This window comes from Lathyrus oleraceus, chromosome 6 (genome assembly GCF_024323335.1).
Source record: "Lathyrus oleraceus cultivar Zhongwan6 chromosome 6, CAAS_Psat_ZW6_1.0, whole genome shotgun sequence".
Taxonomy (NCBI): Eukaryota; Viridiplantae; Streptophyta; class Magnoliopsida; order Fabales; family Fabaceae; genus Lathyrus; species Lathyrus oleraceus.
Genome location: NC_066584.1, coordinates 1277437 through 1290355, shown reverse-complemented (window position 1 = coordinate 1290355; position 12919 = coordinate 1277437). Strand labels below are relative to the sequence as shown.

General features: G+C 34.7%; 3 protein-coding genes across 4 annotated transcripts; 1 reads left to right on the top strand and 2 right to left on the bottom strand.

The window, feature by feature from the left end:
• Nucleotides 1–768: 768 nt before the first annotated feature.
• On the top strand, nt 769–1884 carry LOC127093439 (UPF0496 protein At1g20180). The gene is made up of 2 exons (XM_051032363.1): nt 769–845; nt 940–1884. The coding sequence occupies exons 1-2, from the start codon at nt 803–805 to the stop codon at nt 1854–1856; spliced, it is 960 nt and encodes a 319-aa protein (XP_050888320.1). The 5' UTR covers nt 769–802; the 3' UTR covers nt 1857–1884.
• Nucleotides 1885–1895: 11 nt separating this feature from the next.
• Nucleotides 1896–3243, bottom strand: LOC127093438 (peroxidase 64). 2 transcript variants are annotated; one of them, XM_051032361.1, is made up of 4 exons: nt 2999–3243; nt 2735–2923; nt 2502–2664; nt 1896–2417 (listed from the first exon to the last, which is right to left on the bottom strand). In XM_051032361.1, the coding sequence occupies exons 1-4, from the start codon at nt 3206–3208 to the stop codon at nt 2020–2022; spliced, it is 960 nt and encodes a 319-aa protein (XP_050888318.1). In that variant the 5' UTR covers nt 3209–3243; the 3' UTR covers nt 1896–2019. The 2 variants fall into 2 exon arrangements, with proteins under 2 accessions (XP_050888318.1, XP_050888319.1); XM_051032362.1 differs by having other exon boundaries at nt 2735–2890.
• A 7069-nt stretch (nt 3244–10312) lies between these two features.
• LOC127093435 (expansin-A11) lies at nt 10313–12310 on the bottom strand. Its single transcript, XM_051032357.1, has 3 exons — nt 11801–12310; nt 11223–11544; nt 10313–11018 (listed from the first exon to the last, which is right to left on the bottom strand). The coding sequence occupies exons 1-3, from the start codon at nt 11937–11939 to the stop codon at nt 10712–10714; spliced, it is 768 nt and encodes a 255-aa protein (XP_050888314.1). The 5' UTR covers nt 11940–12310; the 3' UTR covers nt 10313–10711.
• Nucleotides 12311–12919: the final 609 nt, after the last annotated feature.

Genomic DNA, 12919 nt, shown 5'->3' with positions numbered 1-12919 from the left:
CCAGTCACCTTTAAATTTTCATTATGGTTGTTCGTTCCAACCGTTGTGATTTATAACGCGTTTTTCAATTTATTACTACACTTAATAGCTCGTGGTGGTAAATATCTCACTTACAATCACACTCTACATACCCACATACCTATAACCGTGTTTAAATGTTTATTCCAACCATTATGAGATATATATTTTGTAGTAGTTATTAAATTATTTAAATAATTAATAATGTTTTTTTTGGATTAAATAATCACTTATAAAATAATATCTTATTTAATTGTAAAAGAGAATGAAATTAGTAAACGCTTTGAATATTAGTTTTAGATTAACCTTAAATTTGTCATTCATTAAGAAGTTCATGATTAATTTAAATTCTTAAAGATTTAATTTCTAATAAAAGCTACGATTTTATAATCTTGGAGATGGATAATATCTTACTCACAATACAAGCGCGTTGGTTATGAATTAACAACACTCCATAATAATAGTGCAGCAAAGATGACATTTGGATATTTATTTATCCAAATCCATACATTGGAAGGAGCTACGTAAACGTGTCAGGTTCCAATAACTTGCGCTTAAAGCTAACAATATATCCATTTTTGTGGTTATTCTAACTGCCAACTCGATTTCTTTCTCTTTTCTTTCTTAATTAACTTCTCCCTAAGCTACACCTATAGATACACAACACGTATACACTCACCCTCAAATATTCTCTCTCTATATATATTCTTGATACTCATTTCTTCTTCTAGTTTTAACATTCAAAGCTATTAATTGGAGTCCAAACATCTACAACATTTTCTACATGATGCCATGTACTAGATGGCTTTGTTCTTTTCGGAGATCAGGTTAGTTTATAGATTCAACTCTCACCTTCATTCATTCTTTATCCAACAAATGATAATATTGAAGTTCATTATTTTGTGCAAATTAATTAAACAGGTAGGTCACGAAAAGAATGCGACAAGGAAGATAGCTTGTGTAACAAGTCAAACGTAAATGAAGAATATCTCCGAACATTTAGAACTAAGTCTTATATTGAAATATGCAACAAAGCACAAGCTAGCAACAGATCAAGACTCTCTTCCTCTTGCTCAACATCTCTTCCTCCTATATGTATGAATCTAACCGAGTCTTTGCTTGAACCGCGACAAGAAATCATAAACAACTTGACACAAAATTTTAAGGTTCATCGTCTTATAGTTGATTATTTCGAAGCTAGCTTAGATGCGTGCCGTTGTTGTGACATTATCCTTGAAGGAATTCACTCAACAAGACTTTCTTATACAAGAATCACACGAGTTGTTAAGCTAGGTAATATCGTGCTTAATGATTTCAACGATAGCGGCAATGAGAAAACAAAGAAGGATATACACAAAGAGGTTGCTTCATTTTTAATAAAACTAGAAAACAGCCGTTTGTCGGTTATTAGTACAATGCAGTTCCGTGACAGGTTCATTGAACTTCTTCAAAGACTAACATCAAAGAGGAAGAAAATGAAAAGAGAATTAACATTGATTCGTGTTTGCAAGAAAGTTACAGGAATTGCTCTTGTTACTTCACATGGTGCTATTCTTAATGCTGCTGCGAAAGGGGTATTTATAATGATAAATGATTTGGATACTATGAGTAGGATGGTGAAGAGGCTGAATGATGAGGTGGAACATAAGAAAATGGTCGCTGATGTTTGTGTGAAGAATGTTAGAAGTAAATGTGAAATAGTGAAGCAGGTTATGAATGAGTTCAGTGATCAAGAGAGTAGGTTTTTGGAGCAATTGGAAGAACTTGAAAAACATGTTTACTTGTGCTTTCTCATGGTAAACAAATCCAGAAGACTTGTTATGCAACAAATTATATAGACTAATAAATATATATAATTTGATTGAAGATTAATTGGATCATAAACAAAATAAATTTCACTCAACACTTACCTGCAATTTCAATTAAATACAACATGATATGCTATGGAGTTTTTTTCTTCTCCATACATTTAACATTAAAGGGTTAGAATGCATAAAGTGATCATCTAATGAGATTACATTGGAGCCTGATTTCTTGTCCACCATTGATGATGCTACTCATCTTAATCATAGATTTAACAAAAGCTCTTTCAAATTCAATTTGGGAATCAGCATATTTGGAAACCAAAGCTTTAGTGGTTGGATGAGTGAGTAGAGCTTGATCAGAAGAGAGTATACTTTTTCCTCCAAGTAGTAGTTTGTAGTAAGCATTATCAAAATATGTTGCACTTGAATCCAATGTGGACCCTGCATTTTTCACCTTGTTTTCAATGTGACATTTGCTTTGGAGTGTGTTTGCAAATGATGGGTTCAAAGATGGGTCAATGCCTTGTTTGGGGCTGAATTTATGTATTCTATTTTGGAAGGATGAACAGTGTGCAAATCCCAAGGTGTGACCTCCTACATATTATACCATATTAAAAATCTTACTTTTTGATTATGAATGAAATGAATTTACTCAACTGAATTAACTATGTTCTTTACCTGATAGGGCAACAAGATCTTCCAAAGAAAGTCCCCTTTGCGAGAAGCTTTGTTGTAACTGAGAGATGTTGAAAGTGGGAGCTGGTAATTGTCTTGTTTCAACAGCCTTTGATATTCTACCATCCTTTCTTCCTTTAGGTACTTCCCAACTTGGTCCTCCACTCTAATGCCACTCACACATTTTAACACAGAAAATCATAATTCATAACTAAGAAAAGCTGTGAGTGACTAACCAGAGTGACAGCATCCCTAGCAGCAAGAGCCAAAATATCAGAACAAGATACAACACCAGGACAAATGGCTTCCAATGCTTTCTTAGCATTCTCAATTACATAAAATGCATGCAATGATATGTTTGGTGGCCCGTCTTTTTCTGCTTTATTCTTTCCCTTTGATTCCAAAAGAATAGACCCATCACACCCCTTCATAAATTATCAAATTTACTAGTATTATATAATGTGATTCATATTAGTGGCTAGAAAAAGAAGCATGCATACCCTTATGAAGCAATCATGAAAATGCATGCGAAGCAAAGCAGATGGAACGGTTTTGTCATTCATGGTTGCTTTGTGTACTGCACCAGCTACAATGGAGTCTACATGAGGGCATGTATGCTCATAGTAATCCACACTTAGTTCACTTGCTAGACAAGTTAAGGGCACCATCATCATCATCATCATCATCACAATGCCAATAGTTGATGCCATGTTTCAAATAAATAAACTTAATTAATCTGTGATTTGTGAGAAACAGTAACGAGAGTAGTATTTATAGGGTAGGTGACGATGACACATATGAAACTTGGAGTTGTTAAATCCACACTTAGTAGCAGGTATGTCTAGTTGTTAAGCATATTTGGTTATCTACTACCCAATTAGTGGAGTGGTCAGTTCAAGTATCTTCTTTTAAATACCATGAACCATGTTTTATTATAAAAATGAAATGATTTTTCATTTAAAAAATATAAAATTATTTTTATTTTTATTTTTAAAAAAATTGAATTAAGGGGTACTGAAATAATATTGTGTGATTAATCAATTTTATGATTTTATTAAATATTTTATTACTAAAATTATTTTTAATATACGGACGTTTATTAATCAACTTCATCACTTTATTAACCAATTTTTTACTTTTCATTAACCAACTTTGTTTTACTATAAAAAGTCATTATACATGCACTGTGCACGAACACTGTTCATGGGGGTAGTGTTCATGCACATGTTAATGTTCACCTGGCATTGTTCACGCCATTGTTCATGCGCCGTTCACTATTCACCGTATTTGTGAACAATGTGATTAGATAAGGAATAAATCATATCTATATATGATAATTCTAGATCGGAAAGGAGGTCTGAGACTTCCTGGGAGGAAGAAATATCTCTCTTATGGGTCGTTAGATGCTCTTATATCAAATTTTGGCAGAAGAGCGAATCGAGTCGAGGTCCCCATGCCCCCTCATATCTTGTCTGAAAATGAGGTATGAGCCAACTTACAAAGGAGAGAACGTGCCATGGATTTCATTCAGACTCGCCTGAAGATTGTAGGTTGTGAACCTAGTGACCCTAAGGTGTTGGAACATTTAAATCTTTCATGTCGGTCGGGTGCGGTGATGTACGGCTGGGTAGATGCAATGGTAGCGGGCACTTCCTCGACTCTGATAACTGAGGTTGCCCATAGTAATGTTGACATTGTGTTCGACGATCCTTTGGAGTGGTTGGTCCTTCCAGTGTTAGGAGAGAATAAGATATGCAGCTCTTTTGATGACTGCATGGTTTTGTTATATATGTTTGTTTACAAGACTAGAACTCTGGCTGCCTTTTTCTGAAGTTGAGGTAGTCGTCCTGAAACATTTGAAAGTTGTTTTTTCCTAGCTTCATCTTGAATCTTAGGCCTATATAAGGGTCTTTCAATTGTGTTCTAAAGACAAGTCTTGGAAGCCCTCTCTTAATTTATTCTTCGGTTTTTTCTATCTGAGACATACATCCCCACATAACTTTCGTAATCTGGGGCTCATTTATTTCCACCTGGTCAACATTTGGTTTAACCCCTTCACTATGTATTGGGGCGATTTTCTAGGACATTTCATATAAGTGAAGCTCTTCACCCCCTACAGGTCACTCTATTTTTTACTACATCTCTGCTGATTCTCATCGTTACTATCACTTTTCATACCCGAAATATTGGTCCAATATCCACTTTAACTAGTATGCTCGCTCTTATTGTACCAAGTCAGGAAAGAATAGGATATGCGGCTCATTTGATGACTGCATCGTTTCAAGGGCTTGGTTATGAGGAAGGGTTTGGCCCTAGTTAGGGTTTTCATGTTTTTTTTTTACATGCATGATTGCATTTTGCATATAGCATGCATAAATAAGCAAGTTAAGCATGTCCTATAAGCTTGTCGATGCTCAAGGTATTCGGATTGTGGTGAATACTATAACTTATTCTTCTACCCCCACTCCTGCTTCGACCCTTTCTTCTACCTCGGCTATAGAAGCTCCAACTTTAGTACTCGAGGTGGATCATCTAATGGATGTTGCAGCCACTTTAATGGTGGGGGAAGCAATTTCTCCCCTAGTTTCAACAAAGAGGGTCTAAGAGGAGGAACAACAATCTCCTCAGGATATGCTTCTCCGAAAAGGACTTGTGTCATTAACGATGATGCTTTTAGGGAGATGTCTCATTTCATAAAGATACTAGATATTTTCTCTTCCTGAATTCCACGCGCTCTTGTGGAGGCAGCTGCTATTGTTTCGATGTCAGATTTATCCTTTGTCCAGAATCTCCCTGAGGGGGAATAAGATGGAATTGGCTTCCCAACTTGCTCATATCATGTTTAAAGTCGGTATCGTTTTTTCTCTTGTTTCTGCTGGATGGGATGATGTATTAGCCTCGGATAATCCTTTCAATGAAAGGGATACTTGGAAACCTAAATCTAAAGTTATGGAGTTGAAGTGCACCAACCTTCAAAAAGAGCTTATTACTCTGCAGAAGGAAGTTGAAGTTGCGAACTCTTTACAAGAGGCAATGAAATTAAATGGCCCACCTTCTACCTTGGTACCTCGTGTGACTGAACTGGAGGGTTGACTCTGAGATGTAGAGAAGCAATATAAGGCCGCTTTTGATTATGTAGAGGAATATGCTTGCTAGGTGGAATAGTTCCAAAAATATGTAGAGGACTTGAAATATCTCTAGGACGAAGTGGTCGGCTTAAGGTGGGTGCTTCATGATGCTCTTGTATAGACCATGTGGTACATGCTTGGAGTCCGAGAATGATTTATGGAGTAGGCGAGAAGGCTCTACCCTAGTGTAATAATTTATGTTGAGGTACTAGACCCGTTTAAGTCTGTTACTAGGATAAATCAGGGAGGTGGTCATCAGTAGCAATCTTCATGGTTTCTTCTCCTAGCTCCCTTTTAGCTTCAAACCTTATTTTAAGAACATAGTTCCATTTATGAACACTTGTTTTATAATGGAAAGACACATTATCCATTTGAGCACAGGTGATATTCACATGAGTTCTCTTTTATCTCCTCAGGGAAAACACACTATTCTGGACCATTGCTTCAAAACCTATATGAGATTGACAAGTTTGAATAGGCTTGTCAATAGCAATGGAAGCTTGCCCATCCTTCCTCTGAGTTGGAAAATAAATCAAAGACATGTCACACATGTTATCTGGAGTATCTTGGTTGACATCTTCATTACCCTTTTTGATGACATCATAGTTAATTTGGTTGCTCCAAAACAATTGAGATAAATTTCTAGCATGAACACCTTCGTAACCACAAGAGAAGTTCTTCTCTAGAAACAGGAAGGAATCTTACATCTTCTACCATGCTCAACTCAAAGTCATGTTGCATTTGGTGAACAACATGATCCACCACATATAAGACCTCTCTCAAGATTCTCATTAATCTTTCACAATGACTTCCTTCAGTAGTTAAGCATTCTCTTTAAATGTCAAAGCCTCTTTTGGAAGCATCCTTTTAGGGTCTACATACTCCCACTTCAGCATAATATCGTCATAAATAAGAGACATGTTACAAAGATCATCATCCTTAGTAACATATTCATTGACTGGTTCAAACCCATCATGAATGTCATTATTCATAAAGATAGAATCCTCATCAGCACTAACAGAGTCTTTAACAACATTATCAATGTTGTTACTCATATTTTTCTTCTCCTGATCCTTTCCTTGAGAAGCCTTGTCTTGAGACTTGGTAAAATTCTCAATTATGTTGGCAATATAAAAGTCTTCAACTTCTACATTCAAGTTCCTATTGAGGAAGGTACTTTGTACATCCATCTGGTTAAGTTTGAGCTTCATAATACATTACATTCTTGGTATCAATCAGATGGCTCCAAGACGGTCAACAATATCGGCATCACGAAGACTTCCATCTTCTTCAGTATATAGCGTTGTCTTTCTTAGCAAGACAGTAATAACTTGCTCCATATCAAGATCCATGGGATCACAATCTTCATCATTAAGGGGATTCATATCATCTATAGATTGTGTGCCCTTGGTAAATAATCTACATACCTTGTTATCTATAGCATAAACTACAAGTAAGCTTTCATCCTTATTTATCATATTTTCACACAATGTCTCCATATAATCATGAGTATTAACAGCTCCATAATCAACCTTAGTGTGATCAACCTTAACATCTTCATGGATATGATCACCATTCTCCTTAAGCCTTTGAGACTTTGTCAACATGTCGGACAAGATGTCTGGCACATCTTTATCAGCATCTTCATTTCCCATATTGGATTCCTGGGATTCTTCACCAACAAACATGAGATGATAATTTCTCAATGGCGCACACATGAGTGGGACATCCATCATAATTCCACCAGTAGTCAGATCAGACTTATCAACATGTGGAATGTCATAGAGAGCAATATCTGGAACATATTTCTTGACATACATCTTGTGGTTGGACTTCAAGACATTAAGAGTAACACTATTTCCAGTTTTACCAAACGCATTATCATGATTTTGGTCAAACAAAACTCCAAACATATGAGAAGGAATTCCATAATTCTTATTCTTCTTCTGAACCACTCTTGGTTGTTCAAAGTTGGGAGGACCTTCTGACTGACCATCAGTCACCCCTTTAATGACAACTCCTTGCAATAAGAAGCATTTAATGTCACCTAACAAAATATAACAACTTTAAAACACATGTTATAACAACATTACAAGTTGTTGGACAACATTTCAAGATGTTTGGCAATATTTCACAATAGTAAAAACATGTTAAAACAAGTTAAAAATTATAGCAAGTATCTGATAATGTTATAAAACAAACTACATACATTTAACAAACTATTATTTAACATGTGAGAACTTGATTATCCTCTAGCGGTAGAAGATAGATTTTGAGAGGTTATGGATGATGAAGTATGAAAGAAAATATACATCTCAAATAGAGTGTACAACTTCTACTAATTTCTTCTATTTGAAGTTTTGAGGTAAGTGGATCAAATTTTTCATACATATATTCCATAGAGGTAAGCTTTATCCTCGGGTCAAGAACCGCTCCTAGAGCAAGAACTACATTATAACCACTCTAATACTTCTCAATCATGATCATCATTCTTTCAGTCATTTCTCTAATAAGAGTGTCTTCATATTTGATGTTTTCTATCAAAACACATTGAATACTCCAATTTTTCAAAAAAAAATACAAATTGGAAATAGGATATCGTGTTCCGAAATCGAGTTTGTGGTCTCATAAATAGCAACAAGAATGTGCATATCTTATCTTCTCTTTTACAGTCTTCTTCTGAAGGGAAAACCTTAGAATTGTCATCATGAAACCTAAGACTTCCAAATACACGTTGGAACTTCAATTCACTTTGGACTTGTTGGTTGAGTTAAGCAAGGGTAACGACTTTGTTAATCAGCATAGTAGGCGCATCAAAAACATATCCATACACGTTGGAACTTCAATGCACTTTGAACTTGTTGGTTGAGTTAAGAAAGTTTGTACGATGTATTTGTCACATTTTCCCTAAAAAAAACATATCAAAAAATTTAAATTAAACAACTTATAATTAGAGGGTCATCTCTACCTAGAAACCTTTTCATAGTCCAGCATTTAAGAAGAAACATTTTGTCCTTTCAGTTAAAGACCTGTCCATTCTCTTTGTCATACCATTTTTTATGGTGTCTTGAAAATTGAGAAATGAATTTGAATATTATGTTCTTCACATAGTCTTTTGAACTTCAAATTAGTGTATTTTATCCTATTATCTAATCGCAAATACTTGATTTTTTTGCTTGTTTAATTCTCTACCTCTTTCTTCAACAACTTGAATTTTGTAAAGACTTTAGATTTCAGTTTCAAGAAATACACTCAAACCTTGCGAAAAAATCTTTTGTTAAAGTCACAATATATAAAACCACCCATGGAAACCTCTTTCATAGGTCCCCACGTGTCAAAATGCACATAGTCTAAAATTTTCAGTGTATTGTGCTTTTCAGGCTTGAATCGAACATTGTGTTGTTTCCCAAGATTACAATACTTGCATAATTCCAACTTTAAACTAAGAACACCTTTTAATAGATTTCTCTTATGAAGTTTCTTCATCTCACGCTCATTAAGATGATCGAGACACATATTCCATAGTTTGGTTGAATCATTATCATACTCAACTGATGCAACATCACTTACAACAGTGTTCTCCAACAATTTGTAGATGTTAATTGTTGTCCTCCATGCTCTCATCATAGTCAATGCACCCTTTCTAACCCTCAATTTTAGAATATATCTGACTTCCTTCAATATTCACACACTACCATCCTCCATTGAAATTTTAATTTGGCTCATTACAATGATAGTGCATGATTTATCATCACCTAGATAAACAAATCAAAAATTACCTAACATGGATGTATTGAACCATTCTTGTTGCGGTGTCATGTGGTAAGAGTAACCAGAGTTAAGAATTCACATATTTGTGCACTTTTCTAGATGAAACACATGGTACATCTGCTTCACTGGCAGAATCATCAATTTGAACCATATTTGCAGAACTAGGTGAACCTTGCTTTTGGTTTGGACAATCTCTCTTCCAATGCCTAGTGTATTTGCAACTATAACACTGAGCACTTTTACGATTTCTAGATTTTGACCTTTTTCTTCCAAAACCTTCATTACCTTTGTTTCTCCCACGATTTTGATCTCTTTCTCTTCCAAAACCTTCATTACCTTCATTATCTTTGATACTAAGACAAAAGCGTAGCAGTAATCACATCAAGACTAAAAGCATTTTTCCCGTAGGTAAGAGTAGTCACCACACCAAGTGATCATAAGAATTTGGTAACAAGCAGAGTAAGATAATTGTCTTATCTTCGTCATCAATCTTCACTCCTAACCTAACTAGATGGGTGATTATGTTGTTAAAGACGTTGACATGTTGTTGCAAATCATATCCTTCATTCAGATTGTATAGTCGTTGCTTAGATTGTATAATCGTTGCTTCGCGAACAATTTATTCATCCGCATGTTTGACATATTAACTCTCTAATTTTTCCCAAAACTCCTTCGGAGTCATCAGATCCAAAATATTATAAATCCCCTTGTCTAAAAAACATAGACAAATCAATATTGCAATTTTCTCATTCATCTTTACTGAATCACCATATCCTTAACCCTTATTGATGCAACTTGTAGTGATGTTCTTCTTTAATTATTATCATTTTATCAAAGATATTACTTGCCATTTTGTAACATGGTGACTTTTTTTAAATTTTCAAATGTTTGATGGAGATAACAAACAGTACAACATTAAAAACCAACAAGTTAACAACACTATAATAATCGAAAATTCTCCAATGAAACAATTCAACTACAAGGATAACACTCCAGGAAAGAAAAAGTACAATAATAGAACTACTCGTATTACACTATTACATTTTGTAGTCTAAATTATATAAACTTGAAAAATGCTTACTAATTTCTGCATTCCAAATAATAAAGTGATGAATTTTCATAAGAATGAATAACAAATCCATGCAAGCCAGAGAGGTATGGCGGGCTGCTCCAGTAATAAAATGAAAAAGCACGCCTCAGCATTAAGATGATTTCTTCGAATTATCTAGCCAGATTGACTTTGAGAGGAACACACTCTCAAAACTCGAGTTTTCACGACTAGATCACACACACGCAAACTGATTTTAAGGTTAATTAAAACTGGACCCTACTGGAGAAAGTTTGGCCAAAGCCCCAATTAGAAGGAACAATATTTTCGAAAGTTCTTGTTTCACCATCTGTGGTTTTAACCTGGAATGACAAGGATTGGCCATTCAAATAAGAGTTGGATTGCCAATTAGCACCCCAATTTCTTGACATAGGCATCCAATCTGTTTTCGATCCTTTAATCAAAACAGATTGGACTGATCCAGCACCCCCAAGATTGCTAATCAACACTAACTCAAAGTAGTCTCTCCCATTCACACTGAATCTTACTCCTCCATGCTTTTTGCAAGGTACCCTGCTCAAAAATAAATTAGCATTTAATTTTCAAAAAAGAATAAATTATGATATGATTCATATGTTACTATACTATAAAAATATATTATGCTACAAAGAGAATATTACATTATTATGCTACAAGTTAGTAGTTACGTCAGATGCAATTGTGCAGATTCAATTATTATGTATAATGTATAGTACGAGTTCATTAAAATTCTCTAACCTTTGGAATAAGACAGGGATGATTCCTCCTCGGTAGATACCAATTTTTTGCCAAGCTGGTTGAGCCATATCAAAATGTTTGAGAGGTGGATTGCACCATCCTCCATTGTCATTGGGTAGATCATAATTAGGAGGACAGAAATTTGTGGCGGTTACGGTGATAGATCTTCCTTTTACGCACCATCTTGGGTCGGAAAGAAAATCACAAATGATTTTGTAGCATTGTCCACAAGAAGCACCGTCATTAAACAAAGCAGTACTTAATGCAGCAGTTCTTGTCCCGTATCCGGCTGAATATAGATCTCCGTAACCACAAGCTCCTCCTACATCACACACATCATTAAAAAAACTAGCTTGTAACTAACTACCTTAAACAATGTTAACAATGTTCAATTAAGTACGTTTGTTATTACAACAGATTTGTCATAATCACGGTGAGTCGCGATTTAGTTTGACAGGACTCACTCAATCGTGATTCTAACAAATCAACTGTGATATCAAACGTGATGCGATTTAGATTGTGAAAATTGTATTGGAAATCTATAAAACTAGAAATAGAATGATGAAAAGGTGGCTTACCCATAGTGCCTGAGGCATCACTGCCTCCATAAAAAGTGGCATGACCTTTGGTCCATGCAGAAGGTGAAAAGGCACAGGAGACATTTGTGAAACAACATAATCCAATGAGAGAAACCAAAATTAATAAAGGTTTGACCATTTTGATCTTTGATTTGTTGAATGTCGAAACCAAAAGCTCAAGTGAAGGATTGTAGAGGGAAACAACAGAAATAGAATGGAATTTGTATTTAGAGTATTGTCATTTTCAAGTAGTAAGGTTTGTGTTTAAATAAGGATTAGAGTAAGGTAAGGATGGGACATGTGATGTACTGTGAGATGAGATAGCTAAGAAATGATTATTTTTATGAATTTAATGTGTGCAAGTGCATAAGGTTTTTTTGAGGGTTATTCAATAATTCCCATGTTCTCTTCGGACTTTGTCTTACAACCCACATGCTTGTTCCAACGTAAGAGGCGTGAATGAATCAAATCCCACAACTCCATTTGGTCTCTATATTCTTCTCTCCTCCTTATTTTCCTCATTCAAGATCGCAATGTTTGCTTAATACTTGTAATACTAATTCTTAAATCTTTCTTTGTTAAAAATTAATCTCTATTAAACTCTTAAAACAATTTAAGTAATAATTTTATTATTTTATTTTATGAGTTTTTGATATTCACATCAGAATTGCTCTGGTACTTTTTTGGTCCTATATGGATCTCTTGTGAATAAAACGACAGAGAATAGTTTTAAGAAATGGAACAAGCGGCATAGATTGTCACATGGAAATGCATGGCAATGTCGTTTTTGATAAGTTACATCCACATGTCTCATAATACCTATATACATTGTCAGTTGTCTCTTAGCAAGCAACTCTTAAATAATCACCGATGAAAATTATTCAATATGAAAGATCCAACAAAATACTAGTATAGATTTATCCATCTAACTTTGAACACTTAAAATTCATTCTTAACTGTGTATAAGTTATGTAATAGTTCACCAAATTGAATATTTAGAATTCATTCTTAATGCTATATATGTTTGGATTTGTAGTATTGGATGAAATACATAACTAAATTAAATTTCATTTTTTGTATTTGTACATGATGAAATGAAACAAGAAAGGAATCTATTTC

What these genes read in the sequence shown, in the direction of transcription:
- LOC127093438 (XM_051032361.1), bottom strand. Translation starts at nt 3,208, where the DNA reads ATGGCATCAACTATTGGCATTGTGATGATGATGATGATGATGATGGTG. An exon ending in CTAGGGATGCTGTCACTCTG is followed by an intron (nt 2,665 to 2,734) that starts GTTAGTCACTCA and finishes GAGTGGCATTAG; the next exon opens with AGTGGAGGACCAAGTTGGGA. An exon ending in AGATCTTGTTGCCCTATCAG is followed by an intron (nt 2,418 to 2,501) that starts GTAAAGAACATA and finishes TATAATATGTAG; the next exon opens with GAGGTCACACCTTGGGATTT.
- LOC127093435 (XM_051032357.1), bottom strand. Translation starts at nt 11,939, where the DNA reads ATGGTCAAACCTTTATTAATTTTGGTTTCTCTCATTGGATTATGTTGT. An exon ending in TGATGCCTCAGGCACTATGG is followed by an intron (nt 11,545 to 11,800) that starts GTAAGCCACCTT and finishes TGTGTGATGTAG; the next exon opens with GAGGAGCTTGTGGTTACGGA. An exon ending in ATCCCTGTCTTATTCCAAAG is followed by an intron (nt 11,019 to 11,222) that starts GTTAGAGAATTT and finishes ATTTTTGAGCAG; the next exon opens with GGTACCTTGCAAAAAGCATG.
- LOC127093439 (XM_051032363.1), top strand. Translation starts at nt 803, where the DNA reads ATGATGCCATGTACTAGATGGCTTTGTTCTTTTCGGAGATCAG. An exon ending in TTGTTCTTTTCGGAGATCAG is followed by an intron (nt 846 to 939) that starts GTTAGTTTATAG and finishes TTAATTAAACAG; the next exon opens with GTAGGTCACGAAAAGAATGC.